The following is a 26849-nucleotide window of genomic DNA, read 5'->3' as shown; positions in this document are numbered from 1 at the left end:
AAAATTTCACTGCTCTGTTTAAAAAAAAATAAAATAAAAACGGGGGCTAATAAGCTAATAGGGCTGCACGATATTGGAAAAAATCTAACATTGCAATTTTTTTTATTTTGCGATATGAATACAATCCTACTAGATGAGTTGAATAATTTTCTGGAAAGAATTTATCATTTTATATTGATTGGGATGATTCTGTGGAGGAGTGAATTAATATAAGAAATAATCTACAATCTCTTTTATTGTTTTCTGAGGAGTCGAACTGTATCAGGTATACAGTGAGTAAAGAATCAAATATAAAATAATTCTACATAGTCTTCGTTTTATAAACTATTCAAAAAAAATAATCGTAAGGTTCATATAGTACAATTTCTTATGTCTGAATGCTTTTAAAACTCTCACGCAGTCACAGGCCTCAAAAACACTTTTAAAATGATGAATTATAATCCAGACCCAACATTGCGTATCCTCACAATATGCAATAGTATCTGGATGCAGCCTTTATGATGCAAGCTGAGATTGCATCACTCAGCGATGCAATGCCAGACACAATGCAGTCAAATGGAGTGAGTGACGTCACTGTGATGGCGGGTAGGGTTAGTGGTGGGGTTAGGTGAGCCTATTAAAAAGCATTGGATGCAGCTCAGATTCCACTGCATCAAGTCTGCAGCCACACCCCTCTCACGATGTCACTATTGTAAATGATCACATTGCGATATCGATGCTAAAATGATATATAATTATATTCCATATATATATAATTCTGTTTGTTTATCTATTTTATATCAATTATCAATGAATTAACAGTTAATGTGTGCGTGACCCTAAAAAAATGCAGAGGTCTACGTGTGTGGCTAAAGGTCAGCTGATTGTTTATGTCAAAATATTACAACCAGTCAGTAAACCTATAATAAGATACATCCAACCCACCATACCTCCCTTCTTTCCCCCAAAAATGATATTTCCTTTAACCTGTCATCATCAAAACTCGCTCTTTTTTATGCATCAGTAACGTGTATCTGCTTCAAGTGTGTGCAGGGGAAATGGAGTGAGGAAAGCTCCTCCGGTGTTTACCAGGGAATGTCGAGGACAGGATGCTAAAGCCAAGAGGAAGCCCTGACGGCAGACTCTCAGGGCAGCTCAGTGTCCGGACACTTTCATTAGAGACCAGACCTGGACATCATTTACACATCTAACAGTCTAAACTGACTCTCTTTTTGGCAAGGGGTAAATACGACAACACCACACAGCCTGGTTTGCTTCATCTTTCTGTCAGTGATAATCCATGTCCTCCCTCTTTCTCTTCTATCCAACAGAGCAGAAGCCCCGGTGAGGCGGATTGAAGTGCCTCTTCATTCACAGGCTGCTGTGAGGAACGCCACTCGTACAAAGTCAAAGAAACACATCATGATGGAGCTGAAGATCCAGCTCATTCCCACAGGAGAAATCATTCTACCTCCGGGGAAAAATGGAGAGTTTTACTGTCAAAGCTGCACAAAGGTAAGTGACTTTTAGACTGCTGAAATGAGAAAATTCTTTATTATGTCAGAATGGGATTTAAAACTCATTCATGAAGACAAGTACACTAACAAGTTCATAACAAATTGCTTACTGTCGGGATATTTTGTGTTGATCATAACTGTGCATGCCCTAAAATGAGAGCTTTTTAGTATTTTCCATGATGTAAGCAAGATCTATATTGTCAGCAAATGTTTGTTTATAATAAAAGCAACCATTGCAAAATGAAATTGCATGGTTTTGACTGGCTTTGAATGAGCCCACATGAAAAAGTACTACAGTAATTTAAAGTAAATACTAGTGTTTTGAACCATACTGTTGTAAAGTGTATTATACTGTGTGTATATATATATATATATATATATGAGGAGTTTAGATGCAAAAAACTCTAAATGCCGATCAATATTTTCTTCTAAAATTACCAATTTTCTCCGACTATTGAGTGTAGACTAATAAATTTGACTTTTATAGTGACAAATAAGTTCTTTTCAATGCCTTTAAAGTGAAATACTTGAACATAAACAGGGGGCTGAGAATTTTTTTACATGGCATTTAGAGATTTTTCATCTGAACTCTTCATATATGACACTATTTACAACTCGTTGTTATTGAATGCTACAGCATGCTGTTGTATTAACTATAGTGAACTGAGAAACAGTAATGAATATTGTACAACAGTATATATATATATATATATATATATATATATATATATATATATATATATTACTACAGTAAACCGGTGTATTGTAGTATAATATACCCCTAGTTGTAGAGAACTTAGTGTATTGGGTACATTCTAAAAAAATATGCGCAGTGTTGGGTCAAATAGGGATAAACTCAGAACTGGGTTATGTTTTTTTTAATTAAACTTTGAGTTCCATATTTGACCCAACACTGTGTTAAAACAACTCAGCATTTTATTGTGTTTCACCACAGTAAGTATAGAATTACCCCAACAGATTTATTCTAACACTATAGAATTTACTATAAATTACTTTAGTATTATGTGGGAATGTTAAGTTTTCTCGTATTTTCAATACACTTAGGACTGTTTTGTTATAAAATGTCAAATGGCTTTTGATATGGAGAATATAGTCAGTATTTTGTATCTGTGTGATGTTTTTCCTTCGAACACATCTTAATGTTGAGAAATTGGTCTGGATCGCTCCAGCACACTCCAAGGAATGTAGGGTGTATACTAGAATCTGTCTGTGTGTGCATGGAAAATGACCATTAACTCTGACAGAAGTTTAAATGTTTCTTATGGATTGCATAAAAGTTCCAAAGGAAACGCTCTGGTTGACTGTGAGTGTTACACCCGCTTCATTCAAAAATGCTCCATTTTTCTTCTTTTAGTCGACTTGTTTTCTTTAGTTTGAAGAGCTTTCTCCTTGGTTCATTTAGTCTAGTGTAACACTGGAATCTTGTTGATAAGAATCTGTTTTGCGTGTCTTTTCTAGTTTGAGAACCACTTGAGTTTAGTATCCATTAAATAGAGGTCGGAATGTAATTCAACTTGGATGAGGAAATGACACAGAAAATTCCGGAACAGCATACTTTTCCTGACTTTCTGGCAAGGTCATGTCACCCTCGCTGGCTATGTTTGAGCTTGAGAGGGAGGTACATTAAAGAGAACGTTCACCTAAAAATGTAAATTCTGTCATCATTTACTCACTCTCCACTTGCTCCAAAGTTTTATGAGTGCCTTTCTTGTGTTGAACACAAAGTAAGATATTTTGAAGAATGTTGATTGGCATTAACTAATTTTGTCAATATTGAAAGGCAGTGGTTACCGGTTTTCAAAAAATTCCTTAAAATATAATATTTTTTGTGTGAACTACCCCTTAAATAAAAAAAAAATGCTGTACTATTATTAAATAAGTGATAAAGGCAGGAACAGTAAGCGTTATGCCCATTTCCACTCGACCGGTGACAGGAGACATGGACACTCCCTTTAGTACAGCCTGTCTGTCCGACATTGCCTTGTCAACAGGATACAACCTTTCCTCTCTGTTCAGCCGGTCGGCACAAATGTGCTTAATGTCGGTCTAGGGTTTGGTGGAGAGCAGAATCGATCACTCCACCCTCTGGCTACAGCAGGACACTGCACTTCACATGCACTATATCAGCCATCAGGTCACCTTGACATGGGGGATTGTCTTTCAGCAGTGTTTACGCTGAGTTGATACGCTGGAATGTTTAGACGTGGCTTTCCTTTCACTGTGTGTGTGTAGACTGAAAGAAAAGAGAGATGCTCTGAATGAATGGCAGTGAATCTGTCATTGGCATTCAGAGATTTACCTTCTGAATAGCATAAAAAGGGATTTATTCATTCATTTACCTTCAGCTTAGTCCCTTATTTATCAGGGGTCACCACAGTGGAATGAACCGGCAACTATTCCAGTATATGATTTACACAGCGGATGCCCTTTCAGCTCCAACCCATTAACCATTCACACACTACGGCCAATTTAGTTTATTCAATTCACCTATACCTCATGTCTGTGGGCAAACCCGAGCACCCGGAGGAAAACCACGCAAACATAGGAGAACATGCCACATCCACAAATAACAACTGGGACTCGAACCAGCTACCTTCTTGCTATGAGGTGACAGTGCTAACCACTGAACCATCATGTCGCCCCAATTAAAGGAATAGTTCAGCCAAAATGAAGAAAACCTGCAATTAAAAACCTGTAACCCCTGACTTCCATAGTAGGAAAAACAAATACTATGGACGTCAATGGTTACAGGTTTTCAGCTTTCTTCAAAATATCTTTTTTGTGTTCAACAGTCAAAGAAAAAGTCAAACAGGTTTTGAACAAATAAAAGTCTGTAAATGATGAAATAATTTTCAGTTTTGGGTGAATTATCTCTTTAAAATCATGCAATAAATTTGAGAGAATTGTTGATTTGGGCTTAATAATGCCAATTACATGAGCATCAAAATACAGTATTTCATTCATTTCATTTTCTTTTCGTTTAGTCCCTTTATTAATTAGAGGTCGCCACAGCGGAATGAACTGCCAACTTATGCAACATATGTTTTACGCAGCGGATGCCTTTGCAACCAATCACTGAGAAACACCCATACACACACATACACTAACATCCTCACACACACATACACTACGGACAATTTAGCTTACCCAATTTACCTATAGCGCATGTCTTCGGACTTGTGGGGGAAACCGGAGCACCCGGGGGAAAAGCTAAATCCAGCAAAAAATAGTGCTTAAAAAGTAGATAATATCATAATTAAATAGAAAATGAGGCTAATAACTGCAAAAAGGTCCATATTTTAAGAAAAAAAGAACCACCCATCTCACCAGGCTGGCTATACGGACCTAATAGAGAAACGTAGAAAATCAATAAAAAAACAATATTATATCAATTACACATAAATAACACTGCAATCTATCCCAGGGTGCCGTTGACTGTGTTGTTTTATTCTTTATCCTCAGTAGAGGGCGTTATAACGCTTATATGCTCAGTTTCGAGTAACGCCTACTTTATCTCAAATGTCCATCATGGCTCAAGATTGATGCATTTGTCGAAATACAAAGTTATTATTCACAAAAACCACACATGCAGACAAGCACATGCAATCTGAATAAGCGATTAGCCATACTAATGAGAGGAAATTATAAGCCGTGCTCCTATTTTTGTATTTAAATATTACATATCATGCTTCTGAATGGAATAAACAGGCAATCTTAATTTTAAAAATCGCTTGATTTTCCACTCAAAGCTCCCAATGTTTTTTACTGCACTGTATTGAAAGTCCCAGAAATACACATTATTATATTAGTCGTGAACTTCCTGGTCGAGGGAGAGAGAGAGCGAGAGAGAGAGAAGAGAGGGCGGCTGCCGGTTGGTAGTGGTAATATATCTCTAACATTCGCTTCAATACAGTTCCGAGTGTCCTTTGGCATGACGTTAGTTACTTTAACCAGAGCATGACTCTCTGTTTATTTACACTTAAATCTCCTGTACTCTGCATCTGCCAGCGCGACGTAAAAGCGGATTTTTAGTGCCATACAGGGCTAAATATTAAGTTCAGTGGGATTCACACAGGAGAGAAAAGTGCAGATTACAGCTGAAGTGAGAGAAGAAGTTTCCCATCACCGCCGTGTTTCTCTTATGCAGTATTACGGTTGTTTTGGACGTTGCGGGATTTGAAGTTGGCGTGCTTTAATCAAGGTAAGTGGTAGACGCGCCATTCATTTCAGCCAGAATCAAAGCACGATGTCAGTTTACGTTTCATGACGTATGGGTTTTGAATTCACACGTGTAGTGTCTGTCTGTGTTTCGAAACGATTTGTTTCTTGCACATTTGCTGTGTTCAGTAGATGAATGAGTGAATCGTTTGAAACGGTTCATAAAATCGGTGTAAATGATTCTTTCGAGAATCGGAGAGAATCGGTCAGAGCAGTTCTCTTCCTGTACATATCCGATTCGTAATGAACCGAGCTTTAAAAATGAACTGAAATAACGACAGTTATTTGTTAAAAAGCGCATATATTTACAATAATATGTATTATTATTATTATTATTATTATTATTATTATTATTATTATTATTATTATTATTATTGTTATTATTATTGTTATTATTATTATTATTATTATAAAAACTAACGTAATACATGTAATTGTCTTAACGTATCTGTGTTAAAGCGGCTCTTAACATTTTTCGGACTGCCAGTCTAATTCTGAATTTTGTCCACACTTGAGTAGAGTCTGTTTTGCGAGTGTGAACAGAAAAAAGTTACTACTTTTACAAATGGAAATCCATTTCAGATATCCCATTAAACCAAAGAACAAGCTGTGGTTTCTGTAGCTGAACCATAGTAACCACAAATTAACCATGTTTTGCCACATTATAGTCTTAGTTTAATCATTTAACCATAGTTTAAGCATGTTTAGCAAAACATATTATACAAATAATAATAAATGTACCATATTGTTAGCACTTTAGAACCATAGCACTTTAATAAATAAACCATGTCCAATTTTAATAAGGACATTTATATCAAACTTCAGTCTGTACACATAAATTGTCTAAACAAGCTTTAACTGTTCAGAATTCCAAAACTGGCATTTTTAATATTATTGTTTTTCACTAAGACGCTAGTACGCTCTATGTCTAGACAGCATTTTAGGGCATCAGGTGTATGTCAGCTCTCTAGGGTTTGAAACGCAGCAACTGTCATTTGTTTATGACCACTTAGATCACCTCCTACTTCACTCTGTTATTCATGAAAATACTACCCTAACCTGTTCCCATTTGATTCAAATGCATGATGGTAATACAAACAAACCTCTATATCCAAAGCTTTTGTTAGGGAGTGATTTGGGCGGCTTCATACCACATTCTTTTCAGGACTCTCTAATGGGCATAGGGAGTTGAAGAAGACCAAATGCTAATCATTTGTCATGCCAAAATAACCTCCCTTAGACTAATTACATTAGCTCCTCCACTGGGAACATACTCCGCATCACCTCAGAGGTCAATCTTGTAAAATTGTGTTGAATGCGTTGTTTTTACAATACTCCATGTATAAGAGGATGTTGCTTTCACCTGTGTGGCCGAGCAGCACTGTGCTGATGACATCTTAAGGTCACTGACAGGTCGTGTCCTCAAGTGTCCTCATGCACGTTCCCCTCTTGCATGTCATTCCTGTTTTCATGTGTCGAAAAACCTGGCGAAGACGAGCCTGTCAAGTTTAATGAATTGCTTGCAGAGTTGCAGTGGGAGATCTGTTTTATTGCGCAACACTGGATTGATGGTGTAACTAGTATAATTGACAACATTTAGGAGCTGACAGTTGCTTGGGCTTCTATAAATGGTTGAATAATGCAATAAACATGCTAGATTAGAGGTGTGTGTGCGCTGTGTTCCAAGAAATGTGTGTTTTTCATTTCTAGTGGTAGTGTTGCAAAAGATTAGTCTTGTTAATCTTAAAGTATACTTCAGTTTTTATGTTAATAATAGAGTACTGTACCTGTCCAGCCTGATTTTTTTCTAACCAGGCATACAATATAAGTGCAGCACACATATGTGCTTTGAATTGTTTTAGAACCACTTCATGTGTTCACAAAGTTTCAACAGCAAACCAAGCCTTTCTTTTGCTGTCAGATAAGAATCATTAGATATGGAACAAAAGAACAGTAAACATCTGATCACGCCCATGTTAATGAGTGCATTAATGAGGGCAATGGTAATGTGTTTTACAAGTACATTTAAATGAGTGGAAAGTAGGGTTGGGACATTTTTCGATGTTGGTTTTCATGCGCATTTTGTCAGTCAAGCCGGTTCTAGTAAACCTTCAACACATGCTTTCAGATGGAGCAGCGTTTACTACACAGCGCCATAATTTACTGAAAAATTGGTTTCAAAATGGAAATTGATTTAATCAAAAAATAAAGACATTGAGATAATCTCTCTGTGATGTTTACAGTGTTTGCACAGCTTCTCAATGAACTATGGCTCTATGTGCTCCTGAAAATTTATATCCCGTCCAGGAGCCTAAAAAACTGATTTACTCAGACTTGTAATTGATACTTTTGTGACTTTGTCTAAGGGAAATACTTTGGGATAGGGCATATTTTCGGAGCAGTTTTGGTTAGTGGACAACTTTGTACTTAAACTATTTTCCAGCTTCCCCAGACAATTGAGCCGTGAGCCATGTAAGTGTACAGTGTGTGTTTCATTTTCCATCGTACCAAAAGCACATAGTCATACTTTGTGTTGGACAAAAAACACTTGCTGTATCGACTGTTGAGACTACTTGTTTAGTCTGTTTCTTAATCTCCCAATTATTCTCCGTTCATTTTGTTTATGGAGATGATGAGATTGTGGAGGAATATTTGGTTTGGAGTGGGAGAGCTGGTGACGTGTGTGGCTGTGCAAACCCAGCCCTTCCTTCATTGCTGGTCTGTCAGCTGTCAACGTGTCCCAGAGAGATCTCAGAGGGGATACACCTGCATCTCAGATACTCAGAACAGGAAGTGTTCAGGGTTAACCAACTGCTTGCTTTGAGCTGAAGTTCTGCGTTTAGTTGACTAAAATTAGTCAATTGTATGACCTTACACTATTTACTTCATAATGCACTTTTTGTCTGTGTAATCTTATCTTTCATCAAATATTCAACTCCCACACTACTTTTTGATCATTTTGAACATCCTGTTTTGATGTTTTGATTGCATTGCCGAAGCAAAATAGTTTTGTGAACATCTTTGATGTTTTATCTCCACATTGATAGGTCTTTCTTCAGTAGACAGTCATTCACCCATGTAATTGTGTAGTATGAAATGTTTGCATGTGGAGTATGAGTGGTGGTAGCATTAGCTATGTTTCCATCCACCTATTTTTATGTACATTTTGGATATGCGCATAAAAATACGGTTGATGGAAATGCCAAGATGCGCATAAATTTAAAAAATGAGCAACATAAACTTTTTGTTCGATAAGAAAAAATGCGCCTAAACTACAATTAAAACATTTTTACCAAACAAATTCCAGTATGCATTAAAAAAAGGGTGATTTTTGTTAAAAGATATATGATGGTAAAAATGTGTGTGAATGGAAAAACCAGCAGGCTAAGCACATTATAAAACATCTAAAATGTTGTTTTGGTCATTCTAAAACGCCTTAACCATTTCAGTATTGATTTTATTCTATTATTAATTATCTCCAGACCGTCTGTGCTCTGCGTCTCACACCTTCAGATGCCACCATGCATTAATTGCGTGTGAGCATACTTTCTTCTGAGGTGCAAGTCATTTATTAAATAAAGAAAAGATTGACGCAGCTTCTCCTACCGCAGTAAAGTACGTTTTACGCTGCTTTATTCGCACATCTGTTATGCTATAATCCAGTTTTGCGCATAAATTTTATTCGCATCTTTGGATGGAAACATAGCTACTGATAGCTTATTTGTTTACTGAATGAACAACTAAGCAGCTTTTAATCTAGATTTAGTGCGAGAACTGAAAAGTGTTGGAGGTGGAAAGAACAGGGGATAAGAAAGAGACTGTGGACTTGTGTGAGTAAATGTCTTTATGCCCTGTGGTGAGTCATGAGCTCATTGTAGGATCTGCAGTTTTTCTTAATTTAGCTGTGGCTTTTCCACTTGAAGTTTCCCATTGAAGGCCCTGCCCTTGTACTCCGTTCTGCTCCATATCAGGGAAAGAATGCAAAGGCCAGAACAAAAACTTTTATCTATAGCTCTGAAAATGCACGGTTCATTTTAATGGTATTTCAAGATTCTTGTTCATAATGGCCATTAAAATTACTGCAATTGCACTGTGGTTCAGGTACTTTGATGTATAGTTGTGAAAAAACTTTGGAAAATTTGGGATGAGCAACATTTTTCATTTCTTTTAGAAGTGAAAGATAAAAGCATTTCAGTCACTTATTAAAAATGTATAATGTCTTAGTATTTTTTGGCCACTGCATATCATAATATTAAAAGATTTGAAGCTTTGTTGTACTTTTGGTTCTTAAACAGACTACAAGGAGAAGTAAGAGATATTTTCATTGCATAGACCGTCATTCAAATGTTTTCACTTATTCTCGTCGAATGAGCAATGAGTCATTTGAGATTGCAGATGTGTTTACCCGCTCCTATTATGTGACTTGCGCTGACTGTGTGTTTTGGGAGCTTAAGATCCTGGTTCACGGAGTGACACACATGCACGGACTACTGATTAACCTGATGGTGTGATATATTCTGTAATCCATCTGCGATCCTTTCACTGGGGCTTACAATCTTCAGTGATTGACAAGGACGGACATTGGAGCTGAGGGATTATTATAACACAAGCCAAGGTTGCATTCCTTGTTCCAGAGGTGCAATTTGAGATGAGTTTACAGCGGTGATTGCTTCTTTTCACTGTACATCCATATTACTTTTCATCCATTGTGTTCCCACATTTGAACACAGCAAACAGTTTTTTCCTTCCTAAGCACTGATGACCTGGTGCCCTTAAAGCATGAGAATGAAAGCCATTCTATGGGTTATCTTGTGCATGGTACCATTCTTCACATGCTTATGTCTTGTTATCCTCTCAGGATAAATCAATGTTTCAGAGCTGGTCTTTATCAAACCTTTGAAGTGATCACTTTATGAGCTCCCTTTGCTTCTCACGATCACATTGAGATCTGTAAGGCATGGGTTAACCTTTAACCAGGCTCTCTCTCCTGCATGAAGATAAGTCATGCAATCTAGGCCAGGTGTGGCCTTAACCCAAACCACAGAAATATGCATATGGTGCCTGAATGTTCCAGAATTGTTATCCATTTTTGACGAATCTATTGTCTCCATGATGGAAGTGGTTGGAAAATCAATAAAGGATCTCCCTATACAATATCTACTCTGTCATAGTGTTGTTTCAAAAAAAGCAATGTTGTTGCTACATTTGAAGCAGGTGCTGTTTTTCATTTGAGCGTCATAACTAAGGCCTTATGGTTTCAGTGATTTGGAAAACATGGATTGAATTGCGGAATCCAGTCCTAAATATGTCATTGTCTATAAACTGAAATAGGGCTGTTTATATGAGATGATATATATCATATGGACAAAATAAAAAGTCTATCCTTTCTTATTATGCTCTATCGTTTATTTTGTGGTGTCACAAAATACAGTTTTTATGGTAATATTTTTTTTATAATTTATGAGCGCAATATCCATAGCGGGGGTGCAGACAGAAACATCAATAACAGCATCTTGAGAAAGTTCCAATCTTGAAAGTAGTGTTTGCATTTTATTTAGCAAGATTTGAAAAAATAGGTTGGACCTGGTAAGTGTTTTATATTTTAGAAATATTTATTTAATATTTCTACATTTTTATCAAACATTTGCCCTGAAGTTCTAAATAAAGTAAGAAATATGATCACATATGAAAGAGTAAATGTTTGAGTATATACTATAAAATGTAACAAAGAAATTATCTTTTACATGTGGTCAGTATCTATACACTACTTGTTCAAACTACCTGTTGAAAATCGGCTGAAACAACACAAATATGGAGATTTTTTTTCAGGGAAACTTAATTGTTTTACATTAAATCTACTTAAAGTCCACTCGAACCGGAAGCTGTGACCATTATTTTTATTATATTAAATTACAAAACAGTGGGTGAGGCTTGTTTTTTCTACTGCAAGCTGATCGGATGTATTAAAGTAGGGATTTCATTCAGAAAGATTGGGAAAAGGGTTTGGGAAGAGTTATTGCAACCTAACAGACTCCTCCTCCACACCATTTCTGTTTGTTGTCAAAACTGACAGTTGGAGCAGCGTGATTAGATATGTTAGCCACGCCCAATTCCTAAGATATACATAATCTCACAATTTAACTAAAAAAAAAAATACAGGAAGTGCATTTTCAAATTTCAATTAAAGATCAGAAGGGCAAACAATTTTTTTCTCTTAATAACATGCACAGATGAATTGTTCACCACAAAACTAGCAATGTGAGCTAACAAAATCATATGGTTAGTTTTGATTTCATGGGGAGATTAAATTGGTTACATTCACTTAATGGATTAGTGTTCTGACAACGTGAATGAATTGTGTGGAACCCTACATTTTTAACAGTGTATAAAACATTAATTCATTGAATTTACAACAATAGTATTATATTGTAATCAAAATAGTTGTCAGGATATATATTGTGATATGTATTTTTTTTTCAGAGCCCAGCCCTACTGCAGAATGTCATAGAATTTGGTAAAATTATAAACAAATAAGTCAAAAGTAGGGCTGTAAACTCGTATACAATTTTCTATAAAAAGTCGAAGCGCATCTGTTCTGTTAGTGTTAATGAAGAAGTGTGTGAAACTGGACACGGCACACCTTTTAAAATGCTCAGCTGGTATTTGCAGTCATTGTTTGTTTATAATTTATAATAATTTATTCTTAGAGTTAAGAGTCACAGTTTGTAGGCGTTTGTGCCTTATTATTGAGGGCTTCTTTAGGAATTTTATCACATGTTGATAGTATCGCAAACGCAGTAGATTGTGGGAAGTCTAGTCCTGGCATGTTTCAGAGCAGTCAACATCAGATTTCGATTTACCATGCCTACTATACACCTCATTAAAGCACCTCATTTCCCAGACATGGCAGTTGTTACCAGACATGGAGTGACTCAAAGTAAAAACAAGTGATTTGCTAGGGAAGATATGCAGCCATAAGCTCTTCCAGACAATGAAGGATGTTTATTTTCACATATTTCTTTATTGGAAAAGAATGGATGAATGATGTTTTTTGTATTTGATTTATTGTCGTAGATATTGAGGACATCGCAGTTGTCTTAATTTTTAATCATGTTTTAACTCAAGTTAATACATGCAGTTTATTCATTAGGGCTGAGCGATTAATCGAAAAGTAATCTAAATTGACATTCAGAACCTATAATTGATCTAATTTTTCCTGGACGATTTTTTTCAATTACTTTTCCTACCATGTGTGGAGTCATGTGGTCCCGCTCTGTTAAGGCTGAATTATACTTATTATATCGTGATTTATACTTATTATATTATTCTGATATTGTACTTCTGCCAAGGGCATGTGTACAGTCTAGCGTAGTTTTTGAATACCTCAAGAACCTCTTGAGAAAATGTACTTGCACGTCACAACGATGCTTGACGCAAGCTTTGTGATTGGTCGGTTTGGTAGCGGTGACGACGATGTGCAGCACGGAGAGCCACGTTTTAGGCAATGTGTGTTTTAATTGCAGTTGTTCAGCATTGATGTTCAATAAATAATCATAGATAGCAGATAGTGTGTGTTTCCTTCAATTATTTTAAGATCAAGTAATACACCCTTCAATCAAAAATCTCTCACTTGTGATATGTGAGCATATTTACTGTACAAAACTTGTCAGTGAACTATGAGGGCAAAAACATAAAATAAATAAATAAAGTAATCATTCATGAATCGTAATTGAGTTAAAATGGTCAAATAATCGAGATTTTGATTTTAGGCCAAATCGCCCAGCCCTATTATTTATTTATTTATTTTTTTCAATGAAATTGTTCTTTTTTTTAATTTAGTATGTATTATTCAGCAAAAGTGGCAGTACAAGATATTTACGAAAGATTTCTTTTTAAAATAAGTGGAATTTTTAAAAACATTTGTATATACATCAGCATTTCTTGGAAAAAGTTGTGACCCAAAATATTATGATGTGCTTTTTTTTTTGTTTTTTTTTTGTTTGTTTTTTTTACCTTTTCACTTTAGTTTTGATTTTAAACATCAATAAATATTTCTTGAGGAGCAAATAACTACATTATGACTTCTGAAGTAACCCAAGTGAGCCTAGGGTAATGGAAAATTCAGTTTTTCAGTTACAGAAACAACATTGTATTTATAATATATTAAAATAGACCCAAGTTATTTTGAAGGTCTAATCAATTTCATTGTATTACTTTTATACTGTGTTTTTAATGGTATAAATCCAACCTTGGTGAGCATTAGAAACTTGAACCATAAACCTTAGAACAGAGATGCCCAAACTACAGTGCAAAAAAGCGATTACTTAAAACAAGTGAGTAAACCCATTCCTTTAAAAATTACATGTTGATTTTACTTAAAAAATGTGAGTATTTAAGTTGTAATTTAGAACTGTTAAGTAATGCATGGTTTACTTACTTAAAGATTTGAAGGCAATGAGTTTACTCACTTTTTTAACTAATAGCTTTTTACAGTGTAGGGTCTGGGAACTAAAAATGGCCCATGGTAACTTTTGATTTTGCCCACCATCCCATCTAAGAAGAGAGAATGATGGGGATGGTTTCGAGATTCATCAATTCAAATTTAACATTATCCTTTTTGTTTGTTTGTTTTATTGGTAACGCCCCATTCACACGGGGCATCAGCATCAATGCTTCCCATTCACTTTGAATAGATGAGGTCAGGTGTTGCCGAACTGCATTGTGGATCCGTCGGCGCCTTCGTGGCATTGCTGGCTGTAGAATTAGGGATTTTTTTTCCTTTTTAAGTGCCAACGGATGTGTCAGCCAATCAGATTGCTTTATGCAAATACACCAGCTCAGACAGTATTTGATTGCGGACTAAGTTCATTGGCTGACGCTGCTATGACGAAAAAGTCTCTTTAAAGCAAGTCATTTCAGTCGGCGGCCATCTTTGAAACACCTCTCGGGCAGTATGCTCTGGATTCTGTCTGAATAGGGAAACATCAAATTCTTCAAACTGCTTTCCAAGCTTACCGTTGAATTTCATATTAGGAATCACCAATAAAATTAAACAACTGTCTATTTAGTTTCATTTCTAAACATCCAAATCACACAAAATCTGCAGAAATGCATATCTGGTCCGAGCCCCTCCCCGGGAGTATTGTCAGTCTGTAGTGATCGCTGACTGGATCCTGTACTAGTAGGCGGGCCTTTATTCACCATATTGACCAATACTTTCCCCATTAAAAAGATTGACATGTCTTGTGTATTCTATAGTCTTTGTTTGACGATCACTTCAGACATGCCCTCTGTCAAGCATTGATGCTGAAGCCCCATGTGAATCAGGCGTGAAAAAGCTAACTAAAAATAAATGTTTTAATTAAATGGTGTAAATTAATCAGATTTAGGTTAAATGTACATACTATCATCTGAAAATCAAGAGACTTTTGTGAGCATATCAAGTCAAAGGCAGGTTCTGCTTGATTGTATTCAACATTGAACGCCACTGTGTTATAAATATGACTGTTTTTATTGCTATAAGTTATCATTTAAAAAGTTATACTGCGTTAGTTAACACAATTTAAAGTAAGGTTTTCTATTTATTATTTCTATAATTATTTTTTTATTAAGAAATGATAGTAACTTTAATGTAAAATAGTTTGGTATATTTAACATCGGCCCGCGACTCTCAATGATTAGTTTTACATGAAAAAGTTTGTGCACCCCTGCTCTAGATCAATAATGTCCTGTCAACGATGCTAAACTTGGTTTGTCTAATGCAAAAATAGCAAATCCCTCTGCTCCTGAGTACTTAATTGGACAGAATGACTCGAGTGCCCTATTATGAGTATGTCTTTAAACTCTCCTATTGGGTCAGCAGTAACACTGGCCTAAGGTTGTTAGTCCTTTTGCCCTTCCCTAAGGAAATTGCTGGTATCTCATAATTATGGCTGTAATGTGTGGAATGAATGGGTGTGGCGACTCTGGGCCTTTTGCTTGAAACTGTTATGTTTACGCAGCAACCAAGTGTCTGGTCAGCTGCTGACCATTATGCCAAATGGTCTGCAACTGAACATTGTGTTTGTGTGCATTGTGTGTTCGCCTCAGCCTATGACTTGCATTTGAGCTATGCAGGATAATGAAATGAGGTTGCCATGCTTAGTCATAGCTGAGATGTTGTAAGAGGATGTTGTAATAGCCCGTCTTGTCCCTTCAGCGTGTTCCTTTGGGAGCAAAAGATTTTCACAATGCAATTCCAAACGGTTTGCTTCGTTTCATGACTCCAGTTTTGTTCTTCGGGATTAGGTTTCAACATGACACTCTTATGAACCCACAAAAGTACATTCTTTAAGTTATTTATGGGCTGTTGCATTGATTGATTAATGCAAGCTGCAGACTAGACAATATTAGTGTAGTTTTGGCTTGATTGGTCTAACATACATTGTAAAAAATATCTGTTAATTTACAGTTTCTGTATTTTGAGAAGTGTTTTTTACATATTTTATTTATGGTTGTGACTTGAATTATGAGACATTGATCTCTACTCTGTCGACTTTTGATGTTAAAAATTCAACTCTACAGTTTAACAAAGTGACTTTTATTGATGTTTTAGTAGTTTGAAATAATATATAAAGAAATAAGTTTGTAAAATAACTGAAAATGTACTGCCAGTTTATTATAAGGTTTTGTACTGTAATATAAAACACCAATCAATAATATATTACTATTAAAAATGTTAATAAAAGTCACTTTTTCGACCTTTTTCAAGGTTAAAAGTTGTTGGAAGCAAGATCAAGGTCCCACAATGCAATTCAAAAGCAAAACTAAACGGGGAAAATAAAAAATACAAACAACTGCTTATTTATGGAATTTTTTTGACTTTGTAGGTTATCATGGGGATTCATAAATGACAAAGGATGATTGGACACAACCAATGTCGCATCTGGGACATCTCGGTTGCTATTTTTGGGGGGTTGCTATGTTTTTTAACAAAACATGCCTCTTGAGAAGCCATTCATGTTTTGTACTCTTGGTTACAGAAGTCAGTCACTAGTTTCACCTTTTCAGTGACATAATCACACACAATGTTATTGGTGGCAAGTGATGATAGATTGAGAAGTAGTGTGTTCTCTGATTTGTTTCTTATGTGTGAGACATCAAGAATTTAGAGGTCAAACTTCCATAATCTGACACAGAGCAATTCCAGCGTTATGGATGTGACATTTGCTGTAAAAACCCAAAAGATAAATGCACAGAGAAAGTATACTTTAACATTATATTGAAACATTGGTTTTGGGTATTTTCCAAAACAACTGACCGTAGCGTTATGGAATCAGAAAAATATGAATCTGTAAACATTTTTATATTTTAAATGAAAATAAACATGTCATGGATATGAACAAAAAAGTATGTTTTACAGTATACAGATTTTACAGTATACAAAATACTTTGTTGAAATCCTGTGAATTATACCGCACAAGCAAAAGAAATAATGCTAATCAAAAGAATATGAATGGGCTCTCTGTAAAGCAAAAAGTATTGATTTTTATTTTATTTTACAGTTTTGCATTTGTGAGGGAAAAGCTTTGTTTTGGATGTCACACCTCTCCGTTATGCATGCGACAGATAATAGATTGGCACTTGTGTGATTTTTGTAAATTAATTATAATTGGTTGAAAACACTGACAGAGACTTTGAGTATTTGTACTGTAAAATACAAGCATACAAAAAACTTAGAAAGGGTTTCACTATTTTATTTTTCATGGCAAGGTTGACATTTGCACAGAATAGCTCCACAGTAACTATCCTAAACATAAAAATATCACGTAGTCTGAACCTGGCATAAATCATGCTTTCTTGTGTACACAGTGATGTCCAGGTTGTGCATCATTTAGCACTGCACTAAGAGTGGCTTAAAATTCAAATTCAATGAATTTGAATTGATGTAACAAAGATAAATTTGCATTGCAATGTCATTGAATAAAAAAATAAATCTATTGATATTTTTCTAAGGTTTGAATGTTTCTTGAGTGTCTTTAACTCCAGCAGAGTTAGCTTTAGAGAACTATTGAACTTTATAACGAGTGATTGTTTATATCGCATTCCTTTTGAGCATAGGACAGTTTGAGGTGAGAGGGGCAACTGTGGGCTGCCAGACTCTGAAATCTGCAACTGTTCTTTGTGTTTTGTAAGAAACAGTCTGATTGTTGCCAATCATGTTCACTGAAGAAGCGTAAAGCAACGAAAACAGGAAGGTCCATCATCTGTATTTTGGCAGACTCTTCAAGGATTGTTATGCAGTCCATTTCCAGTGGATGTGGTGTTGAAAATGAAATATCAACATCTCTAATTGACCTCTGTATTCAGCTGCCTTGACTTATCAGTAGAGGAAGAGATCTCAGATCATTATTAGTATTAACAGATAGTCAATGCTATAAACAAAACAGAGCAGTGAAATCAAATTTTTAAACTTGTTACAATGCATGAGATAAGAATAGGGATGAAAACCTCTAAAAACTAGTATTGTTGATTTGAGGCGAAAAGAGAAAACAGTCAAGCATATGAGCTTAAATTATGTCCTTAAATTGTAAATATGATTGCCAAAATGTGATCTGGTAGTCATACAGAACAAAAAATTGAAAGTCCAAAGTAGATGAAAAAATTAAATAATAGCCTTTATTGACATGGCTATTTAAAAAAAAAACAGCACTATTGTGCACCGCACCTACACATTTTGGCAAAACTTGCCTTCATTAGAGACAGTCTTTCATTGTTCACATTAAAGTGTGGTGATTCATAAATTTAAAATAATATAATATAAATTCACAATAAAATATAATAATAATAATAATAATAATAAACACCACTAGCATTAAAAAATGTGTTTATTTTAGTTTAATTAGGAAAAATACTGTAGAAAAAATTACTAAAAATTAATAATTAAAGAAGAAATTACTGTTTATTTTGACAACAAAGAAAACAGTAGAATTTCTGACTCTTTTTATTGGACAATGAAGCAAAGGAAGCAGCTTGATAGAGGTCAGAGAAAGAAAAATGAAGGGAGGAGGTGGCTGTGTCATCACTGTTTCATTCTCCATCCGCTCAACGTTGGATAGAGGCTGGAACCCTTGTGGGAACCCCCTGTCCCACGCTCACAAGCATAACCTGCCCTTATAAGGCATTGTGGGTATTCTAAGATCTCAGAGGAGGAGACTTGAGGCCATTGCATTGCCAACCCAGCTGCTCTATATGAAAGTAATGGGAGATCCAGCTGGCCTTCAACAGCGCCGCTGTGCTGCTCTTCAGACCAGGCCTGGAAAAAAAGAAGGGCCGCTTGGGGGTTGGGTACAGGGCTTTTGCATGAGTCGGATGTTTGGAGTTCCTCTGACGAGTAGAGTCTTGTCTGCTTGTCCCTCATTTAAACTTTTTTGGCAAGAAAAATGAAGGCAATAGTGAAGTAACGCTTGTCACTTGCCTCCCTCTTTCCCTATAGCCTGCTTTAGAAGTGGGCGGGTCAGTGGTGGCCCCACCCCTAAATATGTTGCTCCACTCACTATAGCAATAAAGAGAGCTAGAAAAGTGTGTAGGCAATACGATGATAACCAGTTTCAATGTGTACCATGGTTTGGAAAAGTCAAGGTTTTAAAACTGCAATTTTCTGTTAATTCAATACCACTCCCATGTGTATACAGTGTTTTTTATGACCAATTTAATTAGTTTTTTAGGGCAACAGTATCTCCACAATAAAAGATACTGGTCAGCCCAAATTCAGCAAACATCTAAAAAAACGAATTGCTTATAAACCAGCATAGAAGCATGCTATAGACTTGAACCGTGCAGTGGTTTACTTTATATCCAAAGAAAAGAAAGACATCCAACGATGGCTTTTCAAGTTGTCAGGAAATCATTTGAAATGAATGAAGACAGCAGGAGTTAATGATTTATCTTAATTATTTAGCCTGACATGTTTAGGCCCAATCCCAATTTTATTTTTGTACCCCTACCCCTTTAAGGATTAAGGGGAAGGGCTTCAAAATTTACCCCTAAGAATTGGGACAGCACTACAGCACCTGCACACACCATCATATGTCATCGCGATCTCTTGCTTCAGGTGAGATCAGACGATCACGACTGCTGTAGTTGTTCCAGTTGTGCTATTTTGTGGTATTTATCTTGAGGAAATCACTGAAGGCATATATTATGTTATCATAACGATCTAATGTGGCAATAAGATCGTAACTGTACTGTGCATTTACACAGTGGCCATATTCATCTATTTAAACACACACAAAAAAAACATTAACATTATAGCAGACACCGTAAAAAGCCTATTCCGCTGCCACTAGACATTATTGACAGGGTATTTGAGTGTCATCATCAAGTGTCAGAATGTTGTGGGACTGCTGTACAGGAGTTATTATTAGAGATTATAGACCGCGAAATTTTGCTGTTTTTTTTTTGCATTTTTTAAAAAAACGCATGACGGTAAAACATGAACGCCGTTATGAATATGTTAAAACATGTTTGTTTGTCCTAAAAATTCATAATAATCGCAACAAAAGATACTAATTTGTGGATCTCCTTACATCCGGGTGTAACTATCCTGCCGCTGTGGCTGGTGCATTCTGGGAAATTTTCTTACCCCTTGGTTTCGTGTGTTCGTGTCCTGAAAAATCTTCATTCAAAGGGCTATTCACCACTTCCCCTTAGCCCTACGCCTTCAAGCTAAAGAGAATTGGGACACCACTACCCCTTGGCGTGCACGCGCAAAATGAGGGGTAGGGGTAAGGGGAAGGGCTAAGGGGTAGAATTGGGATTGGGCCTTACTGTGCAAAAATATTATTAAATGTTACTTTAAATAGAATATATTGTGTTTAATGGGAAAAAATGTTGTTGTTTTTTACGCAGACATTTAAAAAGAGCTTATTTTAGAGCAGTAGTCATAATACTGTGATACTGTGATATTTTTATTCAAGGTTATCATACCATCAAAATGTTATACTGGACCATGCCTAATGTGTGTGATATTCTTGCCCTGGAGATTTCATATATCTGTTATGCCTCATTCACACTTGCAGCAACTTTTTAGCTTTCTGTCGCTCTGGATGGTGATTAAAACTGTTAGAGGCCCATCACACTGAACGCACTTTATGTATTGAGAGGTGCCTTTTTTGAATGATTTACTAACAGCCGCAAGTGTTTTGCGCCCAGCTAAGCAGTGTGCAAACCCCTCACGGCTGTTAGTAAACGATTCCAAAAAGGTGCCTTTAATGCAAAAAGCACATTCTGTGTGATGGGCCCCTTTGTGTTGTCAAAACGACTAGGGAGACTTTTGAAGGTAGAGGAGAGACTAGCGGTTATTGTTTTGAGTTATCCGGTGCTGTATGACTCTCAAATCTTGAATATCACAATATTATTAAATATTAAAATTACACCAATATCAACAGCAACACTTGCGCACAATGGGTAATTAAAATGCGCACAATAAAAGCTGATTCAGTCATTGCCTAGCGACATAAAAAGCGCACGTTTTTGGAACGTAAAGTTCGGTGTGATCGGCTCCCTAGTGTGCTTTCCCACCTTGAGGTTGCTTAGGTAATGTTTATGGTGATCTTGACAGAGAGCGAATGAGTTTATGTGCCACTAAAAGTAAACATTGCTCAAAAAAACACTAAATATGAATGGAAAGCTTAATTACAAAGATGATCAAGAAAAAAGTGTGTTCTCTATCATTGCGGCTATTTATCTGCTACAAACTAGGGCTGTGCGATTTGTCCTGAAATCAAAATCTTGATTATTTTAACACGATTACAGTGAATGAACAATTATTCTATGATTTTTTTATTGTAATAGACAATATGCTGCCTCAAGACATCTCTGCCGCAGCTTCCAATCATCGTCAATGTAGTGCAAGCGTGTGATGTAGTTAATTTTTTTAAGAAGTGCGTGCGTATGCGACCATGTGAAGGCTGCGCCTGATCATACCTGTGCATTCGACGCAGAAGTATAAATCAGCCTTGACAGAGTGGGGTCACATGTAGAAGGGAAAATAATTGAAAAAAATTGACCTGGAAAATTTTGATTTGTCACATTGCTCAACACGTCCATCTTCTTGCCAATAGTCACTGTCGCCCCCATAAGACGGATATCAGCTTGTCGCTTTGCCACAGCAAGTTGCTCGTAGTGTGAATGCAGCTTTATACCTAATATAAAATATGAAGTAGATAAAATCAGCCAAAATATTAGGAAAAAAAGCAACTAATACTTACTAGTTTAGAATAAAGAATCCAAGGCTTTTCTTATAGGCATTTGTAGATATAATGTGCCATAGACTCAAGCCCAGTGGTGTTTTTAAGTTTAACCTTCCTTTTTCCCCAAAACACATAATTTTAGAGCCTCTAGGTTGTGTGGAAATGTGTTTAGTCTTGTTTAGTGGAGCGAGCTGACACTCACACCACCACGCGAGGCACTGTATGACTCAAAAATACCTAGATGAAGAAAGGATGAGAGGAAACGAAAGAGATTAATGTAGCTTCACTCTCACTAGCAGTCAACATACAACTTCCTGACTCGCACGTTGCCACAGTGACCTTGTTTAGTTATATCACAACATCGATTACTACATTGTGGTGAGATGGTGATGGGTTTCCCCCATCTTTACCTCCGGCTCAGTCTTTCTCTTGCTGTCCCCAGTCCTGTGCTGACTGTTTAACACCCACATTACATTCTTCAGTTCTGACATCACACACACTCTCAGCTTTCCCTCTGTTTTTTTTTTCACCTCCTCCATACACCTCCCTCCCTCCTTCATGTAATCAAATATCATGTGTCATGGGCGTCCCATAAGTCTCTTGTTTCCTAAGGTTTGTTTTCTCTGTATGTCTCTGCTTCCCTCTGCAGGTCTTATAACGTGTCCTTTTTTAAAGTTTACTCTCTCGTTCCCATCCTCCAATTCCCATGATGCTTTGGGCCTTTTCCCAGTATTTTCTCACCACTCCCATTGCTTGAGGCTCTGACACATCAGTAAACAGTGAAAGGCTTATTGTTGCTTTGTTGTATTTTCTCTGCGACCACATTATCAAGCTCAGACTTATTAGGTTAGCAAACCCAAAAGTATCATCCTTGTGTCATTTCAAACATGTGTGATTTAATTGAATTTCTGAAGATTATTCTGGTAGTTTTTGTCAATATGAGTCAAATGTGAATGGAAACTCTGGCCTAAAATGGTAAAAGTACCACGAATATGTCTCATATGACTCGTGCGCAATATCTCACATATTCTAAAGTCATTCGATAACTTTGTGTTAGAAAAAGAAGCACAATTTACATTGTTATTTAGGCCCCGTTTTACACTAAATCGTTTTAGTTTTAAAGGGCGTAAGTTTTGCTACGGTTATGCCTTCCGTCCACACTACCCCGGAGTTTTCAAGCCCTAAAAAACAGAGTGTTTTAGAAATGCTGAAGAGGCCATTTTAGTTTTAAAATGCTGCTGCTCAGTGTCAGTATGAATGGGGGAAAACTGAGATATCTGAAAACGGCATGGCTGCAGACATTCACCTATCTGATTGTGGCTTTTTCCTCAATATTAAGTAGCCTACACAAAATCTTTTCCTTGTGAGTTCAGACTTCGCAAGTTTGACATGGAAATCAAACTCCTGAAGACATGAGTAAATCTTTCAAAGGGAACGCTATACTTTATAACCTCATTCACATCACCATGGCTACATCTTAACAATAAAATGAAAACATGATATGAGGAACTGCCTATTTTCATTTTGATATTAGCAACTTAACAGACACGAAGAATGTTGGGGCATTGTGTGGCTACATATTTACAATACTGTCATCTTCACTGTATGCATATTTAAAACAAAAATGAAATCCATAACATAACTGCCTCCTTCCATTTTAAGTGGAAAATACAAAACATACCCTCTCTTTTGCTGAATATCAGTTTTAATAATCAATAATGGCCATTATAAAAGCATAACATACAATTAGTTTATACAATATAGTAAATAAAGGCAAGCAATTAGTCAATATGCTGAATCAGTGTACATGGTTACATAAATGAATATATTAACTTATCCTTGTGCTCAGCCAAAACAGGTTACCTGATAGATTCAAAAGACCGAAGAGCCATTAGATGGAGACAAGATAAATTAAATATCATGTTTGACAACTGTAGTGAGATGAAATCCAGCGGTAGATTCTTGATGAACTGTCTGACGAGCACTGCTCTCACCTGAGAAGGTGTGCTCAAAGCACCCACTGACTACTTGGAGCTCAGACTTCCGCATACGCTGCAGCGCATGCCAGAGTGTGTGTGTGTGTGTGGGGTCACGTGATGTGCGTTTTCAGCGGTGTAGTGTGGATGTGGATAGTTTTAAAACTAATAAGTGTTAGTGTAAATGTGGCCTTATTTATAGATCAAGCTAATCATTAATCACCACCCTATTACATCTAATCAATGGTTTCAGAGCAAATCAGTTCATAAACAAATAATGAGGGTACGCTGCCTGGCATGCATTGAGGGTATTTGTCTGACATGCACAATGTTGTGTTTTAACCATTTTTGTTTATTTGTGTGCAAACACAGATTTGTGTGTATGACACTGATGTTGTCTATTGACCTTATTCTTCAATGCGGAAGTGCGCTCGTTTTTATGATTGTTTTAGAACTTCTGATTCAGTTGCCTGTGGGAGAAATCACTAGGAAGAATAAACAGCAAAAAATGGTCAAACTACTTGCCCTACAAACAAGTGTGTTCATAACAATACAGTCAAAGCAGAATAATATAATAATATGAAAATATCAGTTTGCAACATCAAGCAGCGTAACAAGCTGTTTTTAACGTCTAAAAATGAATGAAAGTGAATGAGACCGGAAGTCTTGAGCCAAAAAGATTCAAATGGCTGCAGCCGCTCATACGCAGAGAATAAGGTGAATACATAAAATTAAAAAACACATTAAGGTTGTTCTGTTTTCAGTCTCGAAGATGAAGGGGGAAAAAAGAACACATAAAAAAGCCAACAACAGCATTCTAGAAGGGAAGAGTTCCTCCATCAGCTGGCAGGGAGAAGAAGTGTGTTTTACCAGATCAGAACAGGGTTTTTGAAGTTCATTTTAATCTGCATTTCTTCTAACCACAGCACTGGCCAATAGAATCATATAGTTGAACAATAACACGCCAGTCAAGGTTTATAACTTTGATCTTCAACCCCTCTGCACTGTCCTCTGCTCGACACAACAGTTTCTACAAATAGACCTGTCCTGGTGTGAGAGTATAAATAGGCTTGTGACAGAGTAGGCGGAGAAAAGAAGGGAGGGGCAGAGAGAGAGAGAGAGAGAGGAGGTGGAAACAGATGAGTAAGTACATAGATCAAATATTTTCATAAGTCTTTTACACACAATTTGAAATAAAATCCTTCTCGCCCATTATTGTGTCCCAACAGGATCCAATTCCATATTAATGATGTGGACAGATGATTGTGGTTTGGAACAAAAGGGTTTACATTTTTTTGCATGGGTTAATTAACTTTTCCAAAGCACTGACAGGAGATTCAGAGAAGGCGAACATAGAGAAGTCCAGTGACTGAACTAGGACTCATCTCTAAGTGGCTGTCAGCAGTGGGTGGAACATTCGCCATGCAGAATCCTCAGACGTTTATATTACAAAACAAAAAAATAGGCAGATGATGTGTACTGTACTGGCAGCACATCTATATATGTTTTATTTGTATGATATTGTACAAATTTTTCTAGAATTCTGAAAATACAATAAATAACTAATCAGTTAAGTGATGTTTACACTTCTTTTGGTGGCAGTAAGATTTGATCTGTTTATTTTAAGGTTCTAAAACTTTTATTAAAAAATATAAAACAGATACCTCTTAACTGAGTTTTTACAACTTTTTTTGTGCTCTCCGAATATATATATTTATTTGGGTTATTCTGGCAACTGAGGTCTGGGTCAAATGTGGAATAAACAAACTTCATGTTTTGACCAAGCTGATTCTGTTAACAATTCGTCCCAACATGCTGAGTTGCTTTATTTAACTACAGTGGGTAAAATAAGTGTTGAACACATCCTGATTTTTCCTGACTGTTGAGCTGTTGACATGAAATTGACGAAATTGTAAAAACCCAAACAATCCAAACACACACGCAAAACAAAGCAAATTCAGATGTGTCATTTCAATGGAATGACACAAGGAGAAGGGACTGAGATACTCAAATGAAATGAAATGAAAGGCTTTTTTGGTAATGATAGCTTCAAGACACTACATTTATGGAGAAAATACACAGGCATTGCTTAGATGTGATATCCTTTTTTTTCCTCCAGACTTAAACAGGGTCTAAAAATCTTGACCATTCTGTGGGTCTCGTCTATCACATCTGATTTTTAGTTCTTATTTTCTATTGCATTCAGGTCAGGTCATTGTCTTGGCCATTTTAGCAGCTTTATTTTCTTTTTCTAAAACCAGCTGAGAGTTTCCTCTGCTGTGTTTAGGATCATTGTCTTGCTGAAATGTTCATCTTCATCATTCTGGTAATGTAGGTGTTAGACTGAAGCAGCTAATATTAATTCACACTGACTGTGAGATTTCAGATGCTGTCTGGGCTTTCCATGTCTTTTTACACCTCCCCATGTGTTCAATACTTCTTTCTTGTCATTTCATTTTAATACATACAACTTAATTTCTAAGCTTATATATTTAGTTTTCTTTGTATGTATGGATTACTAACAGATATCTGGTGACAATATCAAGTGAACAGCACATTTATAAATATGTTTTCTGAGAAAAATGGTGACTTGTTCAATACTCTTACCCACTGTATACAATTAAACAATCACTATATTATTTGCTTAAAAGGAAGGGAAAACTGGTTGGAAATTAAACAATCAAACACAAACAGTTTCTGGAGACAGTTTCACTCAAAGCCCAACACTCTGGTAAGATAACAAAATGGCTCAACCCAGCAGTCTTGTAAAAAAATGACCCAGCATTTTTGAGATTGTGTATAATGGACTATAAATTTGCATGTGAAGGAATTTGTTCTGTAGATTGAGCGATAAAGAAAGAGGAAGTGAAGGGCAGGGACCTTTAAAGTGGCCAATATGAGTATAA

The 26849-nt window shown here is 36.3% G+C and overlaps 1 protein-coding gene across 2 annotated transcripts in view; it reads left to right on the top strand.

The window, feature by feature from the left end:
- Nucleotides 1-1128: 1128 nt before the first annotated feature.
- Nucleotides 1129-26849, top strand: part of myo1cb (myosin Ic, paralog b) — a 79684-nt gene continuing 53963 nt past the window's right edge. Inside the window, exons 1-2 of one of the 2 annotated variants that reach the window (XM_056474383.1) lie at nucleotides 1129-1221; nucleotides 1311-1494. In XM_056474383.1, coding sequence (XP_056330358.1) covers nucleotides 1402-1494 — 93 coding nt within the window. In that variant the 5' untranslated portion in view covers nucleotides 1129-1221; nucleotides 1311-1401. Of the gene's footprint in view, nucleotides 1222-1310; nucleotides 1495-5388; nucleotides 5719-26849 lie in introns of those variants that run through there. The other variant, XM_056474385.1, reaches the window with a different exon arrangement.

Source organism: Danio aesculapii, chromosome 15 (assembly GCF_903798145.1).
Source record: "Danio aesculapii chromosome 15, fDanAes4.1, whole genome shotgun sequence".
Taxonomy (NCBI): Eukaryota; Metazoa; Chordata; class Actinopteri; order Cypriniformes; family Danionidae; genus Danio; species Danio aesculapii.
Note: the sequence above shows the minus strand (reverse complement) of the source record. Positions and strands in the feature narration are given on the sequence as shown.